Below are 21,104 nucleotides of genomic sequence, written 5' to 3'. Positions count from 1 at the left end.
CATAAGCAATAGCACCGGACAGGAAGTGCAGCACAGACATAGTCGAAGCTGTAAAATTGAAAGCACAGATATCTCTAACTAGTACAGACAAAGTACAGGCATTTGAAGCAAAGGATATACAAGTCAGAACTACTTCGATTCTGCTCCCAGTACCACCTCCACCCCCTCTCCAACCTTGAAATCATATACAAAGCTGACCAACACTGATCATGAAGAGCGCAGTGCATCGATCGAGCAGCGAAATCTTTTTGCTCGCCCATAATTTGGTACAAGGCTGCGCAGTATACCCACTCGCGCCCTCTATACTACAAAAAGCCATCCAGCTCTCTCATTGCCGGCATCGCCAGCTGTTTGCAGAAGAAAGATCAGCAGAAGTAAAAGGACTCCGAAAACACCCAGCTTGCAATGCTTCAGATTGCCGAAAGAACACATATCCGCAACCAGCGATATCCAATCCCAACCAAAGCCCAAGGCAACCCCAATCGTGCTGTATGTGACGTGACGTAAGAAGGAGAGTCGTGAATCAGAATCCGTCCACCAGCTGGCTACATATCCTCCTCCGAGTATACACATGCGGTGTATGTGCTCAGCCGCGCTCGTAACTAGGAAGTTTTTGTACAGATGATCGAGAGGCAGCTATTGCGCGTCCTTGACGTTCTTCTTCACCGATAGTGCCCACTTTAGCTCCCCTAATACTTTCTGAGTTTCCTGCAGTGCCGCTTCGTTGGCTGTCTCTTGAGCATGGGCTCGATTCTTGATGTCGCGTAGAGATTCTTCTTGCAGAAGCTTGTACTTCTCAAAGGCTTCTTCAATCCCGGCCTTCTCGTTTTTGAGAGCCAGTAGTTGTAATTCTTGTTGGTCGCATAGCTTTTGTAGCGTGTTCATTCGTTCGTCGTCACTCCTCCTTTCCAGCACCAGGTGCTCGATCTGCACCCCAAGCTTCTTGACCGTCCTGTCTACTTCCTTACCCTGGTCCCTCCAGTGGCTGACCATGGCTTCATTGCGCCCCTTCATCAGTGCCGCAAAAGTTTGCGCCTCTTCCACTTTCCGCTTGCTCTCCTCCTCGACCTTCTCCATGGCTTCCTTCCAGCTCGTTTCGCGCTCCAAAGCCTTCTCTGCCCGGTTCTTTTCCGTTTCAATCTGCGCCTTCATCTCAGCGACCTGCCTTTCTCTGCGCTTGAGCAGCGTCTTGTTGATAGCAGCATCGTGCAATTTGCCATCGTATTCGGCGGCCAGGGCTTCCATCCTTCCCTCTGCCATCCGGACCGCTTGTTTCGATTCTTCCGCCCTTAGCCGTTCAATGTTGAGATCCCGTTTGAGCATATCGTTCTCTCCCATAAGCCGCTCGATGACCCTGCCCGATTTCCCCGTTTGAGCCCGCCCAACAGCAGAGCTCCATTGACCCCCGGATTCACCGTTTTTGCTTGGCGAAGCCTCTTCCGGTACTTGAAGTTTTGTGTTCGAATACGATTTCGTAGGCCCAAATTCCGAGGATATCTTCGTCGCCAGACCATTCCCAACACCAACAGCCAGGCTTGTATTCGGATTGAGCCGTGAGAGTGGAGGTTGTGAGGGGGGTACTGATGATGGAGGAGAGGATTTGGTAGAATGAGGCATTGTTGAATGGTCGCTTTTGCTACTGCGCCGCGAAGAATCGTCTGAGGGGGCAGTGTCGAGGTGTAGAGAATCTGACGGCACTGGTCTTATGGTACCGTTTGGTGTGATTTTGGAAAGGCTCGATTGATGGGTGGGCGGAGGTGAAGGTCTTCCATTTAGTGTATCCATTGCGTTAATGGAGATTGAGGCAGTGTTGGAGTTGGCGCATGAACCGGATCGAGATTCGAGTTGAGGCCTCGTAAGCTCGCTCGCTACTTCGGGGAACTGGGGTAGGCAAAGGTAATCAGTTCATTGCTTCTCATGAATCAGGATCGCAAGATGAGAGGAGGGTGGATCTAAAGTTTGCGTAGTCTCAGCATCTTTATGCCCGCCACAGCGGGGACCAGGCTGACTGGCATTGGAGAGGGAGAGGTACAACAAGCAAGCAGGCAAGCGACGCACCAACAGAGTCTGTGTGTATAGAAATTTACTATGGGGGTGGAGGATGATCCGGCAGAAGCTGTATTTCTCCAACGCTCATCGCTCATGTCGGCCTCTTAGTAATCTGTATGTAACAACGGTTGCTATCCAGTAATCAATGCAGGCGTTTGGATAATCTAATGAGCCCGTCGAGCGACCTTGAGATGGCTGTTTCCAGGTCGGTATCGGTATTCCAAATGGTAAGCGAATCCTGAGTACCAGCTATTGCAGCATAAGCAATGTGGTAGGTGGTTTCCCTGGTATATCGCGGATCGAGACAGAATCTGGGGAGAGATTGAAGTGTTGTGTTAGAAGTATGGGAGGGTATTGTTTTGTTTATGGAGAGGAGTGTAAAGAAAGGCACAAGAGGTAATGTAGTGGAGCACAAGTAATGAAAGCCAAAAGGGTTGGCCCGGCGCTGTTCCTAGGTTCCTAGCCAGGGGCAATGGGAAAACCAAAGCCCCCTGCATGAACTCGATAGCTATCTATCGCTTTAATCATCATGCCTTGGTTTGTTCTTGCCGGCACATCACAGCTAATTAATCATTTTGTTGAGACTATAAATTGCATCTGTTCCCAATAACTTAATTAAGAATAGGGGGGAGGGGATTTGCAGCCGGATCTCCAGAGAAGCCCGGTACTTATTGAATGATCAATGATCGCCCCCGGGGAGGAGGGCAGGGAGGCGGATAAGTACTACTAAGTACCGGTACCAGACCTACCAGACCCCTATTTATTGTTCATTCGCTTCTGAAGTTACTCAACCTCGTCCCAAGTGAAATGTCGTAAATAGCCCAAAAAATATTATGTTCTACTCGTAAAAGATACGCTTGGAGTGGAGAGTGGAAGCTTGCTGGAATATCCTTAAGTCTAGGATTCTCAGCTCTATGAACAGAATCTTGGACCTTCTTCCCCTTGCCTTCAACCCGTGTCCATCCAAGTACAGATCGGGGAGCAGGTATCGCCAGTGAAAACATTTGCAAGCTTCTCTTTCTATTCTGGTCAAAACGTTCCGATTGCTCAGGTCACTTTCGACACCTAGCTTGACGCGAGATAAATTACTGTTCATGTAGTAATGATTGATGATCACAGACGAAGTACAATGCCACCATTGTACTGTCCGAGAGCTCAGAGATCGGATCGCCTACTCTCAAATTTCCAGGTCTCAACCATGTGCAACATCGTACGAGTGGCCCTCTCGTAACTCGAAGACACCGCCCCTCTACAACCGAGGGCGATTATGAGGCTCGACGTCTCACAGGACCATGTTTTGAAACGGTCAAAAGATTTGCACTACCTCCCAGTCTCCGGGAATTGTAGCTTATGTATGACCTGGGCTTGAAATGGGGGTTTCGCGGGACTCTCCCGGTCAGGTCCGCCAATGTCCGTCATTGCCGTTGTGTTGGTCCAGAAAACGTGAGTGTAGAAATCCTTAGATTCGACGGCAGCTAGGAGGCAAAGGAGAGGGCACACGCAGGTAAAGCAAAGTTGGGTTGATGGAGGGGGATGACTGGCTAGAAATGGGAGGTTGAGGACTGAGAGTTTACTTAAAGGCGCATTCTTCCAGCATATCGATACAGGACAGCCCATAATGTTGATCTGGCATGGCCATTGGCTTGCTTGGACTTCCAAAACCACCATAACGTTGCTCCGCCTTGGAGAACCCGGTATATATGTGCTGCTGCCTTTCACGTCACCTTAACTCCACATTTTCATGGTATTCTTTTTGGGTATTGTAGAGACTTAGATTGCTATCTGCGGCAGCTCGTTTGACTGCTACAAATGCCCATATCCTTGCGCCCATCCGAAAACCAAGCATAAATCAAGCAGAGCTTACTTGAGGGGAATGAAACGGGAGGAGTGGGTAGCACCAATACCGGGACGTCCGTGCTTGACTGGGTGGCTGTAAACTTGTTAACGTTGTCCATATCCATGCAGGTTGCCCAGGTCTACATACTAAGAGATCGAGAACTCCCCCAAGTAGTGGCCAACCATCTCGGGCTTGATCTCAACCTGGTTGAACTCTTTGCCGGAGTAGATACCAATAACAGAGCCAATCATCTCAGGGACGACAATCATGTTACGGAGATGCGTCTTGACAAGGTCGGGCTTCTCGTTGGGCTTGGCCTCTTGCTTCGCCTTGCGGAGCTTCTTGATCAAACCCATGGGCTTGCGCTTGAGACCGCGGTTGAAGCGGCGGCGAGCACGAGCGTGGACAACATCACGGAGTTGATCGGAGGAGAGGTCGAGGAGTCTGCGGAGGGTATGCGGGTTAGCTGTTGCTCCCCTTTGAAGTCGAATGACTAGAGGGTTTGCATTTATGTATATAAAACATACTGATCGAGGTCGATTCCACGGTAGGAGAACTTGCGGAAGGCTCTCTTCTTCTTAATCTCGGCAGCCTCGACGGCGTCCTGGTCGTAAATTGCGTCAGCGACAACTCATTTTGCTTCAATAGTCTCGCAACTATAGCATTCGGGGATACGCGGAGTGCGCAGATTATAGAGACGAGATGGTACTCACGTATTCGTCAGCCATGTTTGCGGTTAGTGGGTAGATCTTTCGATGCTTGTCGAAAGTCGAATTTGTCGAAAAGGCTGTGTTCGTGAAGTGGAAAATTCGTTGTGGAGGTTTGCAATCATTGTCGCTTCGCTGTTAGTGCTAAGCTTGTTTCGTACTAGTGGTGGGCAGGCAGGTCAAGCCACACACGTGATAGGGTACGAAAGCCCCATCGAGGCTGAAATATCACCTGATATTTGTCCCCACAAAACAATTGTGCATTTGTTCAGAGCATAGCAGGGCATGGGCAGAAATTTTGGGAATCGCGAGCTGCAAAGGTTTACTACTTTCACGTAACTCATATCACATTTCCAAAGATACTGCAGTTTCAGAGATACTTAGCTTCCTCCGCAAGTGGTCTCTAACATGCATCATCTTGAATATTGTATTGCTTGGTCACAGTCACATCATGCCCGTAGGAACAGAAATTGGAAGAAGCACGCCTTTATTGCGCTACGTAATCTGCATCCTTGACATCTCGTCATAGAAGGGCCTCAGTCCAGAACCCCGTGTCCCTATGACATGCAAATAACCGGTCAGCCCGGATAACTCCTCCCAGAAGTCCCTGACCATTTTGTAGTGAAGAGAGCGTGGCATCCGTGAAGACAGAATTTGTTCGTTTAGTCGAAGAGACCGAAACCCATATCCTCGTCGGACTCCTCTTTCTCTGTAAAATGAGTTAGCATCCACCTGGATCTTCTCCTCGAAATGGAACATACCCTCTTCCTTCTCCTCGGCGGGCGCATCTGCAGCGGCACCACCGGCAGCGGCAGCGCCGCCAGCAGCTGGGGCAGCACCTCCGGCACCGCCTGATGGGACGGAAGCCAGCTTAGCGGAGCCCTCGGCGATCAACTGTGTACCAATTAGCCTCCAATCCCTTCTGTGCCATCTGGATTTGGGAGGTCGCATACCTCGTTGATGTCCTTGTCCTTGAGCTCAGAGATAAGAGTGGAGAGACGCTCATCGTCAGCCTCGATACCAACAGACTCGAGAACGGCCTTGACGTTGGCGGCGGACGGAGTTGCGTTACCACCGAGGGTGAGGAGAAGGTAGGCTGCGAGGTGCTTCATTTTGGTTGCTGGGTTCAAAATCGTCAGTAATTGTGCAGGCGCATCCAGGTCTGCGCCGCGCAGACTCACATTTCTTTGTTCTGTTTGTTGAACAGGAGATTCAATCGATTTAACCGCTTATTTGGGCGGAGACTGAAACGTCGGGTTCGGAAGTTTTGAAGTCAGAAAAAAGTTGTCTTGATGGATGATGGGAAAAGTCAAGGCGTAGAGGGGGGATTAGAGAAATTCAGGAAGCACATCAGTGTGGGCGCTAGAGATAATATTTGTGGGGGCTTTCCGGCGCTAGAGTACTGGCTCACTTCTGCATCGTTGATTATCTTTGACCTACGCACTTACTGGTCGAATGCAAAGGGAACGCAATTCCAATTCAAGGGAGGATACTACAACTAAATGACTATCTATCACCATATATAATGTTGCGGAAGTACAGATAAACTCGCCCCTGAATTTGAACGAATTACCTAACGGCCTCGGTGTGTGTGGCCAAAAGCATGCATGGACAAATCGCCATGCACATATTGAGGTGAGAATATTGAGCTCTCACCGGAACACTGAGATCCACCTAGGCCACATCGTATTCGTAGATAATCCAACCTTGAAGCAACAGATATATATTCCTCGGACTTCCCTTTGTGTGTTGGAGAACTAAGGTGCCCCGCTTCTGATCTACACGTGAACAGACTCAGCGAATCCTGCAAATACCGGTAGCTGGATATGACAAGCTCCATCATCAGTAGTTTCTTCGCAACCTTCCGAAATGAACTTCCAGTAATGGAATATCCAACGCTCAGTACTTCGTAGACGTCTCTAGAAAGATAAGGGGTGAGAAGGATCGCGCCTTCCAACATTTTTCGCTCCGCACCTGCATGCCAGTCCGAGCCGGATCATGTGCGCATTTAACATAACTGACAATAATATCGTTTTCCAATTCATCGTGCATCGTTCCAACAGATTAAAGTTCCAGGGACTGATCGGGCATATGGTTTAGTGGTATAATACTCCCTTAGCATACAGCTTAGCCTGTCAAATGGTTGGGAGTGGTCCTGGGTTCGATTCCCAGTTTGTCCAGGAAGCTTAACTTGGTTCAATTCCAAGATGATTCCTTAACCTCACCTTTTTGCCCCTTCTTCGAATATCGGGCGCCGTCATTGATGAAGTTGTATCCTTCTTTTTTTCGTATTTTCCATCTCTTTTCCTTCCTCATGGGAGGTTTGAAGAAGGATGAGTGGGGGGCTTTTCCGCGCGATTGCGGTAATGAGCCACTGTGGTAGGGCGCACTGATCACCAATTGGGTGCCTGTATCCATAAAGCTCGTCCAAATGCTTGGCACAATGAAGAGACCAAAATCCGGATTTGGCTCACGTGCACTTTTCTTCCACCAAAACTTCTTCATCAAAATGTCGTTCAGCTTCTCCTTCTCTGGCGATGACATAGATGATACGTACACTGACCCTGAGCCCACACCACGCAGCCATGCTGCTGAAACAGGAACGCTGCAGCGCGCCTCGAGCTCAGCTTTCCCCATCGCGGGACAGCCTTTGCTACAGCCACAAGCACACGATTTGGAGGCTATGCTAAAAGCGTTACCGTCGAAAATCGTATATAGTACTCTGGTTGTAAATCTTGATGACGGGACGCAAATTTCGATTCCGAGGAGAGAGTTATGGGATGTGAGGGTGCAGCTCATGGCCGAGGAGGACGATGAAGGGTTGGGCAATTTGGGGAAGGATGATGTCAAGACGGGAGTCTATGAGGGAGGGTTCAAAAGTTGGGAAAGCTCGGTGGATGTTGTGAAGGTGCTACATGAGAGGAGGGGAGGTAATGGCTTCTCTGAGAAAGTGATAGAGGTAAGGTCCTGGGCTCCGGTACATGAGTGGAGCTGACAAGTAAGTTTATTAGCTGGGCTGTGGTACTGCGCTCCCTTCTTTGGCCGTCCTTCAATGGCTCTTGCAAAACTCCAACCCTCAGGCGGCACTGAGTCTTGGACTTGCGGACTACAACCCGACCGTACTTCAACTCGTCACGCTACCGAACATCCTCTTGTCCTGGGCTCAGAACTCGCGCAAAGACTCGTGGGAAGCCGAGGGCGAACTGGATCTCGACGAAGAAGTTATCAAGGCATTCTTGTCTGATCTAGCGTCTCATCAGGTCAAGCTGTCATTCTTCTCCGGCGCGTGGAGTCCTGAATTCGTTCAGCTTGTGAAGGAAGGCATGGGCCAAACTACAGCCAGGCTGACAATTATTGGAGCCGAGACTATATACTCGCCGACAGCACTGAAGTCCTTTGAAGAAACTCTAATGACTCTCCTGGGTACCATGCCCGACAACGAGAGGACTTCACTGGTTGCTGCGAAGAAGGTTTATTTCGGTGTGGGAGGATCCATGGAAGACTTCTGTAATATGGTGCGCTCAACCGGTGGTGTTGTCGAGCAAATCAGAGAAGAATCCGACGGAGTGAGAAGGGCAGTGGTGGAAGTGATTGTGCCTGAATGATCCCCAAGACTTGTCAGCTTCTTTCCAATGAAGGCCGCCCTGGACACTCTTGGATTCAAGATCACTTTCCCAATCATGTCTCTGATTTTCCGGTCTCAAATGCCACAGGTGTTGTAGTATGGCCTCTCACTGCAGTTGTGACGGCGGGCGGCCGGGAGCTTCCGCGCAGCTCGAGCCTTACTACCCATACCCCGCACAAGGCTAACGAATAGAAGTCCTTAGCAATTGACCAGGCTATAGAGAGAGAGAGAGAGAGAGAGAGAGAGAGAGAGAGAGAGAGATATATATATATATATACACTCACATTGCTCTTCTACGAGAATTATAAACATACAACTGCGATACATCTCCAATACTACCAGATTCTCAGTCAGCACAGATTTAACGACGATTCTGTGACCCCGGAGAACCCGGAGTCCAGCCAGATTCCCGGCATCAGCTCCAAGCTAAGAAGATGGTTTCCTGAAGGTATAAATGGTCAGAGATTCCCCTTATCAGTAGCGACATCTTTGTGTTCCATCAAGCTCCCTTGTCATATAGATTTTATCGATATTTTTACACAGCCCCGAACATATTCCATCAAAAATCAATATGACAGCTCTGTCGACTGAAGGCTACGCACAAGGCTGGCTCGATGCAAGTATCACTGTCTCGTCATACATAGACAATTCTGAACGATCTCACAGTATGAGAAGATCTTGGGGCAACGACCACTTCTCGGCGGTAGTCCTGAAGATATCATTGCTCAATTCAACGGTCTCAACGCTCAATTGGCTGCTCAAAGCCCTCCTCCGGATGCCTCCGTTGTCATAGAAGATACCGTCGCCAACGGCGTTCCCGTCAGAATCTACACCCCTCCCGATGCCACAGGCAAGAAACTCCCTGTCGGCGTTTACTATCAGTACGTCAGGTTCTGCCCTCTCTGCAGTCGCCAAAGCCCTCGTGACTTCCAATAAATTCATGACTTCACTTACTCATATCGTCAACAGCGGTGGCGGGTATCTTGTCGGTAGTCTTGACTCCGAAGACGCCTGGTGTAGATTTATCTCCAAGCACACGCCTTGCATCCTCGTGTCAGTTGACTACCGCTTGACGCAGACAGACAAGTGGCCCGCTCAAATCGATGATTGTCTCACTGCATATAAATGGGTAAGGAGTCTCATGTGTCGCGCCGCCGAAAATTGCACCTATACTGACGTCTAATGCCCAACACAGGTCCGGGAAAATGCCTCCAAGATCGGTGGTGACCAATCCAAGGTATTCACAGTCGGTGCCTCGGCAGGGGGTGGTCTCGCGTGCGGAGTCGCAGATCAACTTATCAAGTCCGGGTCTGGCTCTCACGTTCAGGGGATTGTAGCCATGGTTCCTGTCGCCGCGAACCTCTCGACCATCCCCGCCGAGTATAAGTCCCAGTACACCGCCTATATCGAAAATGCGACCGATGTCCCGGTCATCGATGCCGGCACCATGAAGACGTTCATGGAGGCTGCAGCTGTAGATGACAACGACGAGAAGGCGTTCGTGACGTTGAGCAAAAATTTGAAGGACTTCCCTCCGACTTATATTGCTACCTGTGGCAAGGATCCTCTGAGAGACGACGGGAAAGTTCTGGAGGCCATGTTGAAGATGGAGGGTGTCAAGACGAAGAGTGATTTTTATGATGGGGTGCCGCACTATTTCTGGCTGTTCCCTGGTGTTGAGAGGGGCGAGGAATTCCTCATGAACGTGGCGAAGGGTGCCCAGTGGGTTATCTCTCAGGCGTAGACGGCTCTCGACGCCCACGAGTGTGATTCCTGCAGTGTCGAAGTACAGCGCCGGAGTAACCATTCGCTGTCTGAGCTAGGTTAGACAGACTCTGTGCTGCTGCACAATTCATCTCCTATATCAGTGTCTGGCTCCCCATACTTCCTTGCAATGCCACACTAGCTCTGTCAACCTGTCGAATCTGCAACCAGGCGAATCATAATCTTCGATTTCCAAGCCGTTGCGCTGATACACATTTCCGGCCTCCGATGTCTCGACTAAGTAGATCAATAATAATACCCCCCCCCCTAAGAAATACAACAATAACAAGACAAGACAACAAACCAAATCGTCACCATATCCGAACTCAACAAAACAACACTGGCCAGGCAAAACGGCACCACCTACCCCTATAAAACCACCCACGACACACAACAAGAATAGACAAGTACGGCAAGCCCCTCGACGACTTCAATCTCGAAAGAAAGACACAACTCAGAAGCTCACCTGGCCGCCGCCGCCGCCGCCGCCCTGTTCAGCTCAAATCCCATCCCGCGTGAGTTCGGTGACAGTACATACCTAACCCTTCGCGCAAGAAAGATAGATAGATTACCTGTACAACTAACTAACTACAACTACTTGTGTTATGTACGCACGGGAAGAAGATCAGTGATTTAGTTGGTTGCTCGGGCTTGTACTATGCCAGGGCCTGGTGATTGATTGATTGAGCGCACGTGGCTTCCTTCTTAGATAATGCCTGGCGCCTACGTAGAAAAGCAAGAGCAGTATTAACCTAGATGGAGACCCTTCCTGCTCTTAACCTCTTCGATAAATCAATCCAACTTCTACCCTATGGAGCTGAGCGAAAGAAAAGTCCAAGGGTCTGACCAGCATGATCACACGGGAATCAACACAAATGATTGATACGCTTTATAATCTAGAATGGAGATGCATCGTGACTCTGTCGGCCCAGAACTTGCCCTTTGTCACTAAGCACATACACACATTCGATTAAAAATAATAAGCATGATACATACTTTAAATGCCTTTCAGAATATATATCCCAGGCATTCAAACGCTTTCTCGATTAACATTGCCCTGCTCATATTATGGAAGCGAATCCTTCCTTTCCTCCTCCCCCTTAAACAACATTCCTGTTCCAAATCGCCGCCTATCTATACCCATTTATCACATTGCCCGTTAGCTCCAGAGAAGGGCTCAACCAGCCCATCCCTAATTCGCCCGCCGATAAATGTATGTGTACTGAGAGCAAGAAATGAAAACATCCATCGAGGTGTGAGTCACTCTCTCAATTGAGAGGGTAAGCTGGAGCTGCGCTCGCGGGTTTAACGACCAAAGCTCTGTATCCTCGTTAGGATGTATCTTTCGCGCTAAAGAAAATGACAGTCACGCAGAGGGAACTTACCCCCACATCGCAGCATCAGCCACGACATTGGCACCGGTCAGATCCAGATAGTTCGTCGAGTTACCGGCCGCGTTACCCTTCCTCGGGATGCTCTGCGCATCACACACACTCCGATGACTAACAGGGAGATATAGCTTCCTAGCTTGCAGCTCCGCGGGTGCCTCAATGAACGTCGCCGTGAGGCCAGCCTCAACTAGAAGGACACGCGGGAGTCAGTGATTGCGTGTTTGGTGATTAGAGAGAGGGATATGTATAGCGAAGAAGAACAAAACGGACCATGCCACTCTACATGACAATGAAAGAGCGTGATTCCAGGGTTATCGGCTACGAAGCGGATGGTGGCACTTCCGTCTGACATAACCTGCACAGTATCACGACGCATAGGCGCTCCGGCTGGGATATTTATGGGGAAATTGGATCCCCCTGGTGTGCGAGAAATGACCTGGAAGTTGTGGCCGTGGAGGTGGAAAGGGTGGGCATAACCATCATGATTCTGCACCGTGACTTCAACTACGGCGCCCATGGGGAGGACAAAAGGGTTCGAGCTTGCGCCGTAAATGGATGGATCGTTGACACTGGAGAGGGGGGCGTTCATGGCGGTGAAGAGCGTAGGCACTTTCTGGGGGACGTAATCGATGCCGTTGAGGTAACCACGCCATTGGCCGTTCTGGTTAGTACCAAACGAGACGGTCAGCTGAATGGGCATTGTGACTGGAGAAAGTGCTGCCTTTTTATCGTAAGGAGTGAATATAGAGTCGTCAAAGGGTGCACGCGTGATTGTAAGAGGGGCAGGGAGAGGAGCTGCGGCATTGTAGACCAGGTATGCTGAGACCTGGAGATGGTTAGTACCTGAGTGCGTATCTTCAGGATCAGCCTACCTCTGGGTTGAAGGTTTTCGGGATGACACCTGGAATGAACATGTCAGTGTCCATCGACGCCTTGATCGCAAAGTTCGTGCTGCCATCCGATTTGGCCATGACGATGACACTGTACCGCTGCGCAGCTGTGATGAACAGCTGGCTAACAGGAATCTGCGACGTGTACACGCCGTCGATTTCGACAACCGTCATATCGTGCTGATCAAATTGCAGGTAGAAAGGTGCGAATGCTCCCATGTTGATGATCCGGAAAAGATACTTCTTGCCAGCCACCATCGTAAATTTACCATTCTGGCTTTCGTTGATCAAGCCGGAGTTCGGGACTGGCTCAGCACCATTATTGCTATTGGCATTATCTTGAGATTGGTAGTAGTTAATCAAAGGTGGCGCTTGGGAGTGATAGAGGTCACTGAGAGTCAGAAAGTATTCAGTATCGATGCCGCGGTATGGCGCATTCACATCATTGACGAGCAGTGGACCACGAAGGCCATCAATATACTGGCCACCCTGGAGAGCGGATGATTAGTATTTGTCGTAGACGGATTTTGTGGCAAAGGAGTTGACAGTTTTTCGGAATCAGATAGTATGGCTACACAGGAACTTACAACATGCGCATGATACCAGTATGTACCCGGCTGATTAATTGTGAATTCGTATACGAAAGAGGCACCAGGTTGAATGGGACACTGCCGGAGAACGGAAAGTCAGCAAATGATCAACTTTGCATGCTCGCTGCTCCCGAGACGCGCGAAATAAGGAAATTTGCTACTGCTCGAATACTGACCTGGGTAACCATTGCTGGGCCATCCGAGAACGTCGTATTTGTTTGGAAAATACCGTGGAAATGGATTGCAGTGCTTTGATTTCCAAGATTGTTTGTCAAGGTGATTTTGATCGTGTCGCCCATGTTGGCAGTCAGAGGAGGGCAGGGGAATTGGCCATTGATACCAATCATGGGTCGTGAGAACCCATCCGGAGATGCCTGTACCCAGCCAATACTCCAAGTGTAAGGTCTCAAAATGGGTGTTGGGGGCTTGATATACGGTAGGGCCGACGCTGATGCAGAACTTGCTACACTTGATACCGATGCAGGTCTGGTGGAGGTCGAGAAAGAAGTTGCAGCGGTGCTTGGTTTCGAGTCTGATACTGAGGAGCTTAAGGCAGAAGAGTTGATTGAGGCGGGAGCGGTACCAAGGGCGTAGAGCTGCAATCGCTTCCCAGCACCACAATGTTCCAGTTGGTTGCCAGGGCACAAGAATTTACAGTCTGTACTGGCGGCTTGCACACTTCCCGCGCTCAGAACGTCACCACAGTAACCTAAATCAATCAACTTCATGTTCAAGGAATATGTTATGCCACGAGACTTACATTCGCGACCATACTCAACACCAAACATACCATATGACGGCGCGGTAGAACAGAATGTGGCACAAATCTCAAGGGTCATACCGTCATTTGCATAAGCCTTTTTGTTCAGAGCTCTGCCGGTGTTCGATTCAGTCCAGCATCCTTGATAGGTGTATCCTCCAACAGTCGACGGAGCGATAGGTGCAGTTTGAGTCGGCGTTGCAGTTGCCTTGGTCGGGGTCGGGCTTAGCCTAGAAACAGTCGAGCTTGATATCGAAGATGAGCTCGAGCTGGGGCCGGACGACCTCGTACTGCTCGAGCTTGGCTTTAAGCTGCTTTTAGACGAAGCAACAGCGGTCGACGACGACGAGGAGGTCGAACCTTGCTGGGCGATCCCCTGCATCAGTAATGTAGTATACCCGCCATCACTCCACCACGTAAGATACGAGGCGAAGACTCCAGTCGCAGCTGGCTTGAAGGCCAATGGAATGGTAAGCGTGCCGCCGGCAGCTATAGTGGTCCCTACAGCAGGGAACGTTGGCGAGGAGAAGCTGTTTCCTACTGTTGTTAGAGTGACATTCTGATATGGCATACCATCCGCGTAATAATCCTGCCATGCAAACCCAGTGAACGACAGGGGCTTGCTTCCTAGATTTGACAAGAGGACTGATTTGGTTAATTGGCCACCGACTAACACGCCACCCAAGGAGGCCACTGTTTGGTTGACGGTGAGATATCCTCCCGAGGCAACGACGGTTCCGGAGAGAGGAACAACAACACCAGGAAGAAACCCAGAAGCCGATGTGGTCGTATAGACGTTGAGGTTTCCGCCTTGCGTGCCGGGGGCAAGTTGATTACCACCATTTGAAATTTGCCAAGCTAAGATTGCTGCGGAGGTTAAATCGAACGTCTATCGATACCGTGTCAGAGTTTCTTGGGGGATTGAAAGGGGTCGGATGTTTAAACTTACAAGTCCGAAAGCGAACGATGCGCCTGCAGCCACACTTGCTGGCAGAGCAGTGGCTGGGCAAGTAAAAATAGGCGAAGTAATGTTGCACTTGGGATTAGTGACAGCAGTGTTGGCTACACATTGAACGGACAAAGTTGAGGTTTGACCGGTCATCTAGGTAAGGTAAGGTTAGCAATTAACAAAATTGGGGTGTACTGAAGAGGCCGGACATATCATCAGACATCTTGGGACAAACAATAGAGAAACCTGGGCTCCCCCAATACTTACAACAGACCCAAAAGCAACAGGATTGGGCGTACAAGTCAAAGATGAATTTGCCTTTGTGCCTCCTCCTGAAAGCATCATTAATGCACTGTTACGGACCGTGTACACTCGACCGTCTCCGAATACAGCACGTTGGAATTTAGTGATTCCTCCTGTGGCAGCTTGAGCGGGTAACACAATCGGTGTTAGGACGCCATTGACAGGAACGGCGTTGAAGGCCTGAAGACCCCAGTTGACGTCTGTCAACCAAACAATACCAGAGCCAACCTGTCCGTTGTTGCTGGTGACTGTCGGTACGGATTTGCTGGAAAAGCTGCGAGCCGATTTTCCAGCCAGGGTAAACAGTGGCTTTCCATTGCCGTCGCGGCTGAAGCTGTAGGCGTATAAGCTATTCGCGGACGGGTTGATGTAGATATATCCTCCCTCCAACGGGTAACTTCCTACGCCGCTCAACACGGCCGAGCCAACATTGATAACTTGGATGACGTTGTCGGCGCCAGCTTTGCCTCCAGCAAACCCCCCTAGGTCGTCAGCATTCATGACGAATAGTTTGGCGTCTTTTCCTGCGCCGACCGCGATTCTGGCCACACCGGCTCCATAGAAGGTACCTGAATCGAGTAACGCACAGCCGCCAGATCCGAAATCAGTGTCACCTCCATTGTTGCTATCGTACCCGTAAGACTCGAAATAATCTTGCTGCTTAAGTTCACCCGTACTTGGATTGACACCCATGTTGACAACAGCTTGTTCCAGTGTGCTCAGATACACCTTGCCGCTGGCGGCCTTGCCATTTGCTCCGCCATTTTGTCCGGCTCCACGAGCGTTTCTGAGGGAGTGTAAGTATTCTCAGCAGCAATATGCCTTGAATGTTCCACTCACCCGGTGATGAAGAACACCCGATTGACATCAGCAGCAAGTCCCTATACCAAAAGTTAACTTCGGCCCCGATCACCTGGCAACCGATCAACCCACCATGCCACCTTGCCAGATTCCTGCTTTACCACCGCCTTGGACAGTGATGTCGAGAGCCTGTGGAGATGGAGCACCTAGCAAGTCAATATTTACACTCCGTTAGACGACGCAGGATAACCACCTGGACTAGCTTCCATAGCTTGAATGTTAGTTACACCAACTCCAGCCGTCTTGCTCACGGCGACCAACATTCCTGTGTAGTTGAAATTGTCACAGTGACCACCGAAACCGGCTCTGTAGAGGCAATAAGTGAACATATCACGAGGGCGGATTACACGATGGCTTACACGACCGTGTTACCGAGCATGGCTAGACCGGGCCTCTGAAGAATTGTACCTCCAACGAAATATCTGACATTTAAGTCAACGGGGAGACAGAAGCAGTGCCAGGAGAGTCTACCTGGTCGGATCGTTTGCGGCATAATGTCCATCGATGACCGTCGGGAAACCGGCGACATCAGCGAGTGTCGGAATATTGACTGCATACATTTTATAGATACCTGAAGATCCGTTAGGTAAATTGTAATCACGTTATTGTACCGGTACTTCGACGGTGACATACCGTTAATGGCGCCTTGAGGCCCTGCCTGTGCTGCAAGATCATCAGTGGCCACTCTTCGACCATTGCCCGATGGCTTGAAGCCTTGAACTAACCATTCTTGTATCCCTTGGAGAAGAAGTACATGGTATCTGTGGCAGTGTCTATAACCGGGGTTCCCGCAATGCCTATAGTATTTGGCATATCCCCACAACTCACATCGGACGCAGCAAACGGTGGATCCAGCGTCCTCGACTGGATCAACATGCCCGTCACGCCATCATGAATGCGGACAATGTTCTGGTTAGATACCGTAATGACATATTCGTTCGGAGCTCCCGGAGGAGTGTACACCAAAGGCTTCGCATAGAAGACTTCGTTGGGGTTAAACGTCAATTTCCACGCGACCGCCAGAGAACTGGCAACGAGGGTAGGGTCCATATTATGATTAGGGAGATAGCCTGATTGTGGAGGATCCTATAGGCCGTCAATACCGCGGTCCGGATCTCATGGTGATGCAGCTATCCGTCCCCACTGGAGAATACGACTGGAGAATACGTACGGCATCCTGTGGCGAGTCTGTCGAAGCAAACGAACGGACGAGGGCTGGCAGAAGAGCCAAGCCCATCAACTTCTTCAGCCATCCAGACATAGTCATACTTACTTGCTTGCTTGTAGGCAAGGCAGGCGATGAGTGTCTTTGAGAGAGACTGCGGTTGCAGAGGGTAAACGAAACGAGAGACGAGAGCACCTATAAACGCAAGTGGGTGGGCTGTGGATGGTAGACCGGAGTGGTGGCCGTGGAAAAAAAAAAGAAACAGAAGGAGCGAGACGACTTTGGGTTGGGACAGCGGCAGTCCCCATGAACCGCAGGCACGGGATCTGGGACCTGGGACCTGGGATCTGTGTAATTCTCGGTACAGGTACACTGATCGATGTACCACAGCATCCAGATGCGAGCGCCTTCGGTTCGGGTCGAGAAGCCGCCCAAACGCGGCATAGGAACAAGATAGCTAGCAGCCGCTGGCGCTGGCGGAGATGAATACCGAGAGATTGATTCAGGAACCGGAACCACGACAGCTAGGCCCTGCAGCCACATCCAAGCGAGATTATCCGACTGGTTTGTTTTGATACTGCTCGCACCACTGGCACCATTCGCACCACCACTACGGAATAATCAGAGACACGCGCACTGGACACATTGATCATCCACCCACAAAGCTTGTATCGATCGCTCCAAGGAACAGGTCTTGCCCCGTCGTTTCCATCTGTCGGGAGGCACAAGGACACAATCAATGCTCCAATTTACCACCGCTTCATTTATGTCGTACACGTCTCGAGGGATGCGGGAATGCCATGACATCAAGACTCGAAGCAAAGAGACGCTGTTTGTGCTTCATCACCAGTAAGGGGGAGGTGGGAGGCCTGTATCTCGTAACCCGGAATTCTCCTCATCGAGGACGAAGGCAAGGAAGACATCGATTCGTGCACAGGGATGGATTAAGGGCTGAAGCTGAGGCTGAGGCTGCCGGGAGTGAGACAGACTCTGGACCGTGAAGGACAGTCCGGATTCTATTTCGAATTAGCAGCACCTGCATCGAATTCGCTATATTGCTTAGCATGTCATTTGGCTCTCGAAAGCAAAGCTATAGCAAAATAGCCTCCTAGCAACATCTTACTTCAGTCTGGCTTCTGTGGTGCGAGGTAGCAATGCATCGCCGATAGAACTTTCGGAGATGTACATGTCGAGTCAGCAAGATCTTTGATTCCAAGATATCTCAAGCACATCGGGCCTGCCTGGCGATGAATATCTGCGTTTACCAAACATCCAGATTTTGGGATTAGGCATAACAGACGTGGAGCAAGATATCAGAGGCAAATCCCAGAGAGACTGGAATTCAGCGGGTGACGAGCAATACAGCCTGCCTTTTCGTCGAGAGCTACACTCACATCAAGCACCTGGTAAGCATATTTTCAGGAACAATCATTCTCTCCTAGTATACACAACAATCAACACACTGTAGCCTTTCCTATGTTACAATTTTGAGTGGAGGACATCCACCCGATCGAATTTGGCTTCGTAGTGCTGCACCGGCAGTGACCCTGGATCCTTGGACCCTTTGGGCAGCGAATGAACGCCACGCCCTTCACAAGGCTGTAGGAAAGGAAAGCCGAAGACAGCGAGGGCAATTTTAGAGCCAATACAATATGAGAAAGGGAAAGTACAGGCAACAGCCGTGGTGAGCGTGTTTTGCGGGGCTGCAAATGCGAAGAAACGGCCAGTTTTGTGATGTGATGAGGTGCCTAACAGCCCAACAGGAAGACTCCATCCATCAAAGGACAGTGTGACATTCCCTTTCCATCCATCTACAGCCGGCGCAGCAACAGGCAAGTGAGCAATCGTGCAGATACGCAAGGAAATTTTATTGCAGAAATTTCGAGTCAACTCCAAATAAACATCAAGTAGCACAAGACGAACGGACTGGTCTGTGAGAAGACAGATTGTCCCAAATCTTCTCCTAGAATCCAACCAGCCGAGATTGTGAAAGACGTGCCGACAAACGAAGTGCGGACGACATATTGAAGTGAATGAGAAGCGCCAAGGATCAGTTGTCTCCGTAGTGGAACTTCTCGGCGTACCCATCCTCTTCTTTCTTATAGTCATCGTGGCGTGGTGTACTACCGGTGAGTTGCTCAGACATCAATCCTTTCTCCTTGAGGTACTTGATAGACTTCAAGATGGTAAGGTCGTCCTTAGCAGTGTCGTTTAGGATGAGTCGCTGGGCCAAAGTCATCTTGCCTCCATTGGCCTCCTTGTCTCTCAATGCCTGGCTGCGGATCTCCTGGTCATGAACGAAGCGACACTTGCCCTTCTTACCGCAGGTACCACCAGTCGAGAAGTACTTGCAGTGTCGCTGAAGTTGCGCCTTCGTTGGTTGTGACACACGATAAGGAGCGTGATGACGAGATGAAACAGCCTCGGGCTTTGAGCCTTCGGACTCAGTGCCAGAAGTATCATCGGAATCTTCATCGCTGCCTTGACGATCGTCGTCTCCCTCATCGCCATTCTCACGCTTGCGCTTGGAGCTGCCTTGCATGGATTCCTGAATCTTGCGTTCAGCTTTCTCGAGTTCGAGTCTGAGCTTCTCGGCCTTCTTTTGTGCCTTCTCGAGCTTCGACTCGCCCTCCTCTTTCTTGGCGGACTTCTCGTGGTGGTTCTTTTGTCTGGCCTCACGCTGTTGCTCACGTCGTTGACGAAGAGCTTCTGCGGCAGCCTCTCTACGAGCTTTCGTAGGAAACTTTGATCGTCGCTCAGCGAGCCATTCTTCCAAGTCAGTTGGGAGCCTAGTGCGGGTTAGCGTGAAGAACAAATGCATTCTCTCAAGCAAGCAAAACATACTGTGGGGTGTCTGGACCGAGTAAAGTGACAAGCCGAGCTTCCTCATCGGCGTCATCAATCTCATCCTCGCTATCCTCGTGGTCGACACCATTGGGAGTCAGACCGAGGGTATTTGTGCGACGCTTCTTCTTCTTCTTGCCATGGAGATTGCCATTGCTTTCTGCACCTGCAGACTTATGGTGATGGTCAGAAGTGTTTCGGTGGTTGCCACCATGATTGCCATGAGAATTGCGGCTGTCGCCACGACCGCGAAAATGCTCAGAATTGTTACCACGGTCACTACGATCGCGACCATCGCGGCCACCTCTGCCCTTGAAGTTTGAATTGCCTCTACCCCGATTAGGGCCCGAGTTGAACGGATTGGGGTCAAGGGGTGGACGCTGTCCTCCATGAGAGAAATCTTGATTGGGATAAGGCTGATAATGCGGCTGAGGAAACGAAGCAGGTGGGGAATGACTTGGGTACGGTTGGAAGGGAGGGCCCGCTTGAGCCATGTGACCTCCTCTATCATTGTCAAAACCCATACGGATTGGTGGACCCATGAGAGGTGCTTCATGGCCGCCACGACCATTCTGAAAGCCACCACGACCACGATTGTTATTATTGAAAGGGGGTCTAGCATGCTGAGGAGGACCTTGCCACTGCTGGGGAGGCGCACTGTGCGGTGGTTGGTGGCTTGGCACATTTTGACCGTAAGTAGGCGCCTGTGCAAGCTGGAAGGGCTGCTGAGCTGGTTGTTGCGGGCCATACTGTGGCTGCTGCTGCGGCTGGGACTGGTATACTTGAGGAGCGTAGTTTGGGTGGTAATTTTGGGGTTGCAGGACAGCAGGTTGAGAAGCGTGTTGCATCGGTGGTGGTTGCGTGTGGGGTTGGTGTTGAGGAGGACCATGCTGTTGGGGACCGTGGTGCTGGGCATGCTGGTTGTTTTGCTGCCATGAAGGACCGTTATAGCCACCTCCTTGGGGGGCGGGTTGCTGGCCCTGGGGACCGGGATTTTGAGGGCCTATGTACGGAGCAGGTTGCGGGCCATTCTGACCGTTGTACCCCGAAGGCGGACCGTGGTTCTGTGGAGGGCCTTGTGGTTGGGGATTGTAGCCTCCGTTTGGCTGTTGAGGGTTGTAAGGCTGATTGCCGTGAAAATCTCCTCTACCACCTGCAATGCCTCCTCTGCCTCCACGCGGAGGGCCACCGCCCCGGGGAGCGTGTTGGTACTGCGGTTGGGGCTGTTGCTGCGCGTATCCGTACTGCGGATGGTTTGAATGAGGAGGGCCGGGTGGTGGAGGGGGAGGAGGGAAGTTGTAATGCTGCGCGCCGGCCATATTGTAGGCAGCTCGGGGTTGTGCGCTGGGCTGCGACTGCGACTGCGAAT

The 21,104-nt window shown here is 50.6% G+C and overlaps 7 protein-coding genes across 7 annotated transcripts; 2 read left to right on the top strand and 5 right to left on the bottom strand.

Moving 5' to 3' along the window:
• Positions 1-636: 636 nt before the first annotated feature.
• On the bottom strand, positions 637-1,617 carry L3040_006515 (uncharacterized protein; the record flags this gene model as incomplete). The annotated part of the gene is made up of 1 exon (XM_007290085.2): positions 637-1,617. The coding sequence occupies one exon, from the start codon at positions 1,615-1,617 to the stop codon at positions 637-639; it is 981 nt and encodes a 326-aa protein (XP_007290147.2).
• Positions 1,618-3,909: 2,292 nt separating this feature from the next.
• On the bottom strand, positions 3,910-4,614 carry L3040_006514 (40S ribosomal uS19 domain-containing protein; the record flags this gene model as incomplete). The annotated part of the gene is made up of 4 exons (XM_007290084.2): positions 3,910-3,979; positions 4,034-4,330; positions 4,414-4,490; positions 4,600-4,614. The coding sequence occupies 4 exons, from the start codon at positions 4,612-4,614 to the stop codon at positions 3,910-3,912; spliced, it is 459 nt and encodes a 152-aa protein (XP_007290146.2).
• Positions 4,615-5,255: 641 nt separating this feature from the next.
• Positions 5,256-6,012, bottom strand: L3040_006513 (ribosomal protein P2; the record flags this gene model as incomplete). The annotated part of the gene is made up of 5 exons (XM_007290083.2): positions 5,256-5,302; positions 5,355-5,487; positions 5,547-5,713; positions 5,775-5,785; positions 6,005-6,012. 5 exons carry the CDS (start codon positions 6,010-6,012, stop codon positions 5,256-5,258), a joined length of 366 nt encoding a protein of 121 aa, XP_007290145.2.
• Positions 6,013-7,102: 1,090 nt separating this feature from the next.
• L3040_006512 (uncharacterized protein) lies at positions 7,103-8,198 on the top strand (the record flags this gene model as incomplete). Its single annotated transcript, XM_007290082.1, has 2 exons — positions 7,103-7,552; positions 7,605-8,198. The coding sequence occupies 2 exons, from the start codon at positions 7,103-7,105 to the stop codon at positions 8,196-8,198; spliced, it is 1,044 nt and encodes a 347-aa protein (XP_007290144.1).
• Positions 8,199-8,789: 591 nt separating this feature from the next.
• Positions 8,790-9,962, top strand: L3040_006511 (uncharacterized protein; the record flags this gene model as incomplete). Its single annotated transcript, XM_066154143.1, has 4 exons — positions 8,790-8,834; positions 8,885-9,099; positions 9,188-9,347; positions 9,414-9,962. The coding sequence occupies 4 exons, from the start codon at positions 8,790-8,792 to the stop codon at positions 9,960-9,962; spliced, it is 969 nt and encodes a 322-aa protein (XP_066011126.1).
• Positions 9,963-11,250: 1,288 nt separating this feature from the next.
• On the bottom strand, positions 11,251-16,993 carry L3040_006510 (uncharacterized protein; the record flags this gene model as incomplete). Its single annotated transcript, XM_066154142.1, has 17 exons — positions 11,251-11,302; positions 11,368-11,560; positions 11,644-12,199; positions 12,246-12,752; positions 12,851-12,931; positions 13,030-13,562; positions 13,614-14,502; positions 14,563-14,715; positions 14,830-15,652; positions 15,706-15,746; positions 15,799-15,855; positions 15,954-16,032; positions 16,086-16,148; positions 16,198-16,297; positions 16,360-16,389; positions 16,452-16,812; positions 16,898-16,993. The coding sequence occupies 17 exons, from the start codon at positions 16,991-16,993 to the stop codon at positions 11,251-11,253; spliced, it is 4,614 nt and encodes a 1,537-aa protein (XP_066011125.1).
• A 1,948-nt stretch (positions 16,994-18,941) lies between these two features.
• On the bottom strand, positions 18,942-21,054 carry L3040_006509 (uncharacterized protein; the record flags this gene model as incomplete). Its single annotated transcript, XM_007290079.2, has 2 exons — positions 18,942-19,680; positions 19,736-21,054. 2 exons carry the CDS (start codon positions 21,052-21,054, stop codon positions 18,942-18,944), a joined length of 2,058 nt encoding a protein of 685 aa, XP_007290141.2.
• Positions 21,055-21,104: the final 50 nt, after the last annotated feature.

The sequence above is a fragment of the Drepanopeziza brunnea genome, assembly GCF_022702325.1.
Source record: "Drepanopeziza brunnea f. sp. 'multigermtubi' strain 214-2 chromosome Unknown ctg11, whole genome shotgun sequence".
In the NCBI taxonomy this organism is placed as follows: Eukaryota; Fungi; Ascomycota; class Leotiomycetes; order Helotiales; family Drepanopezizaceae; genus Drepanopeziza; species Drepanopeziza brunnea.
Note: the sequence above shows the minus strand (reverse complement) of the source record. Positions and strands in the feature narration are given on the sequence as shown.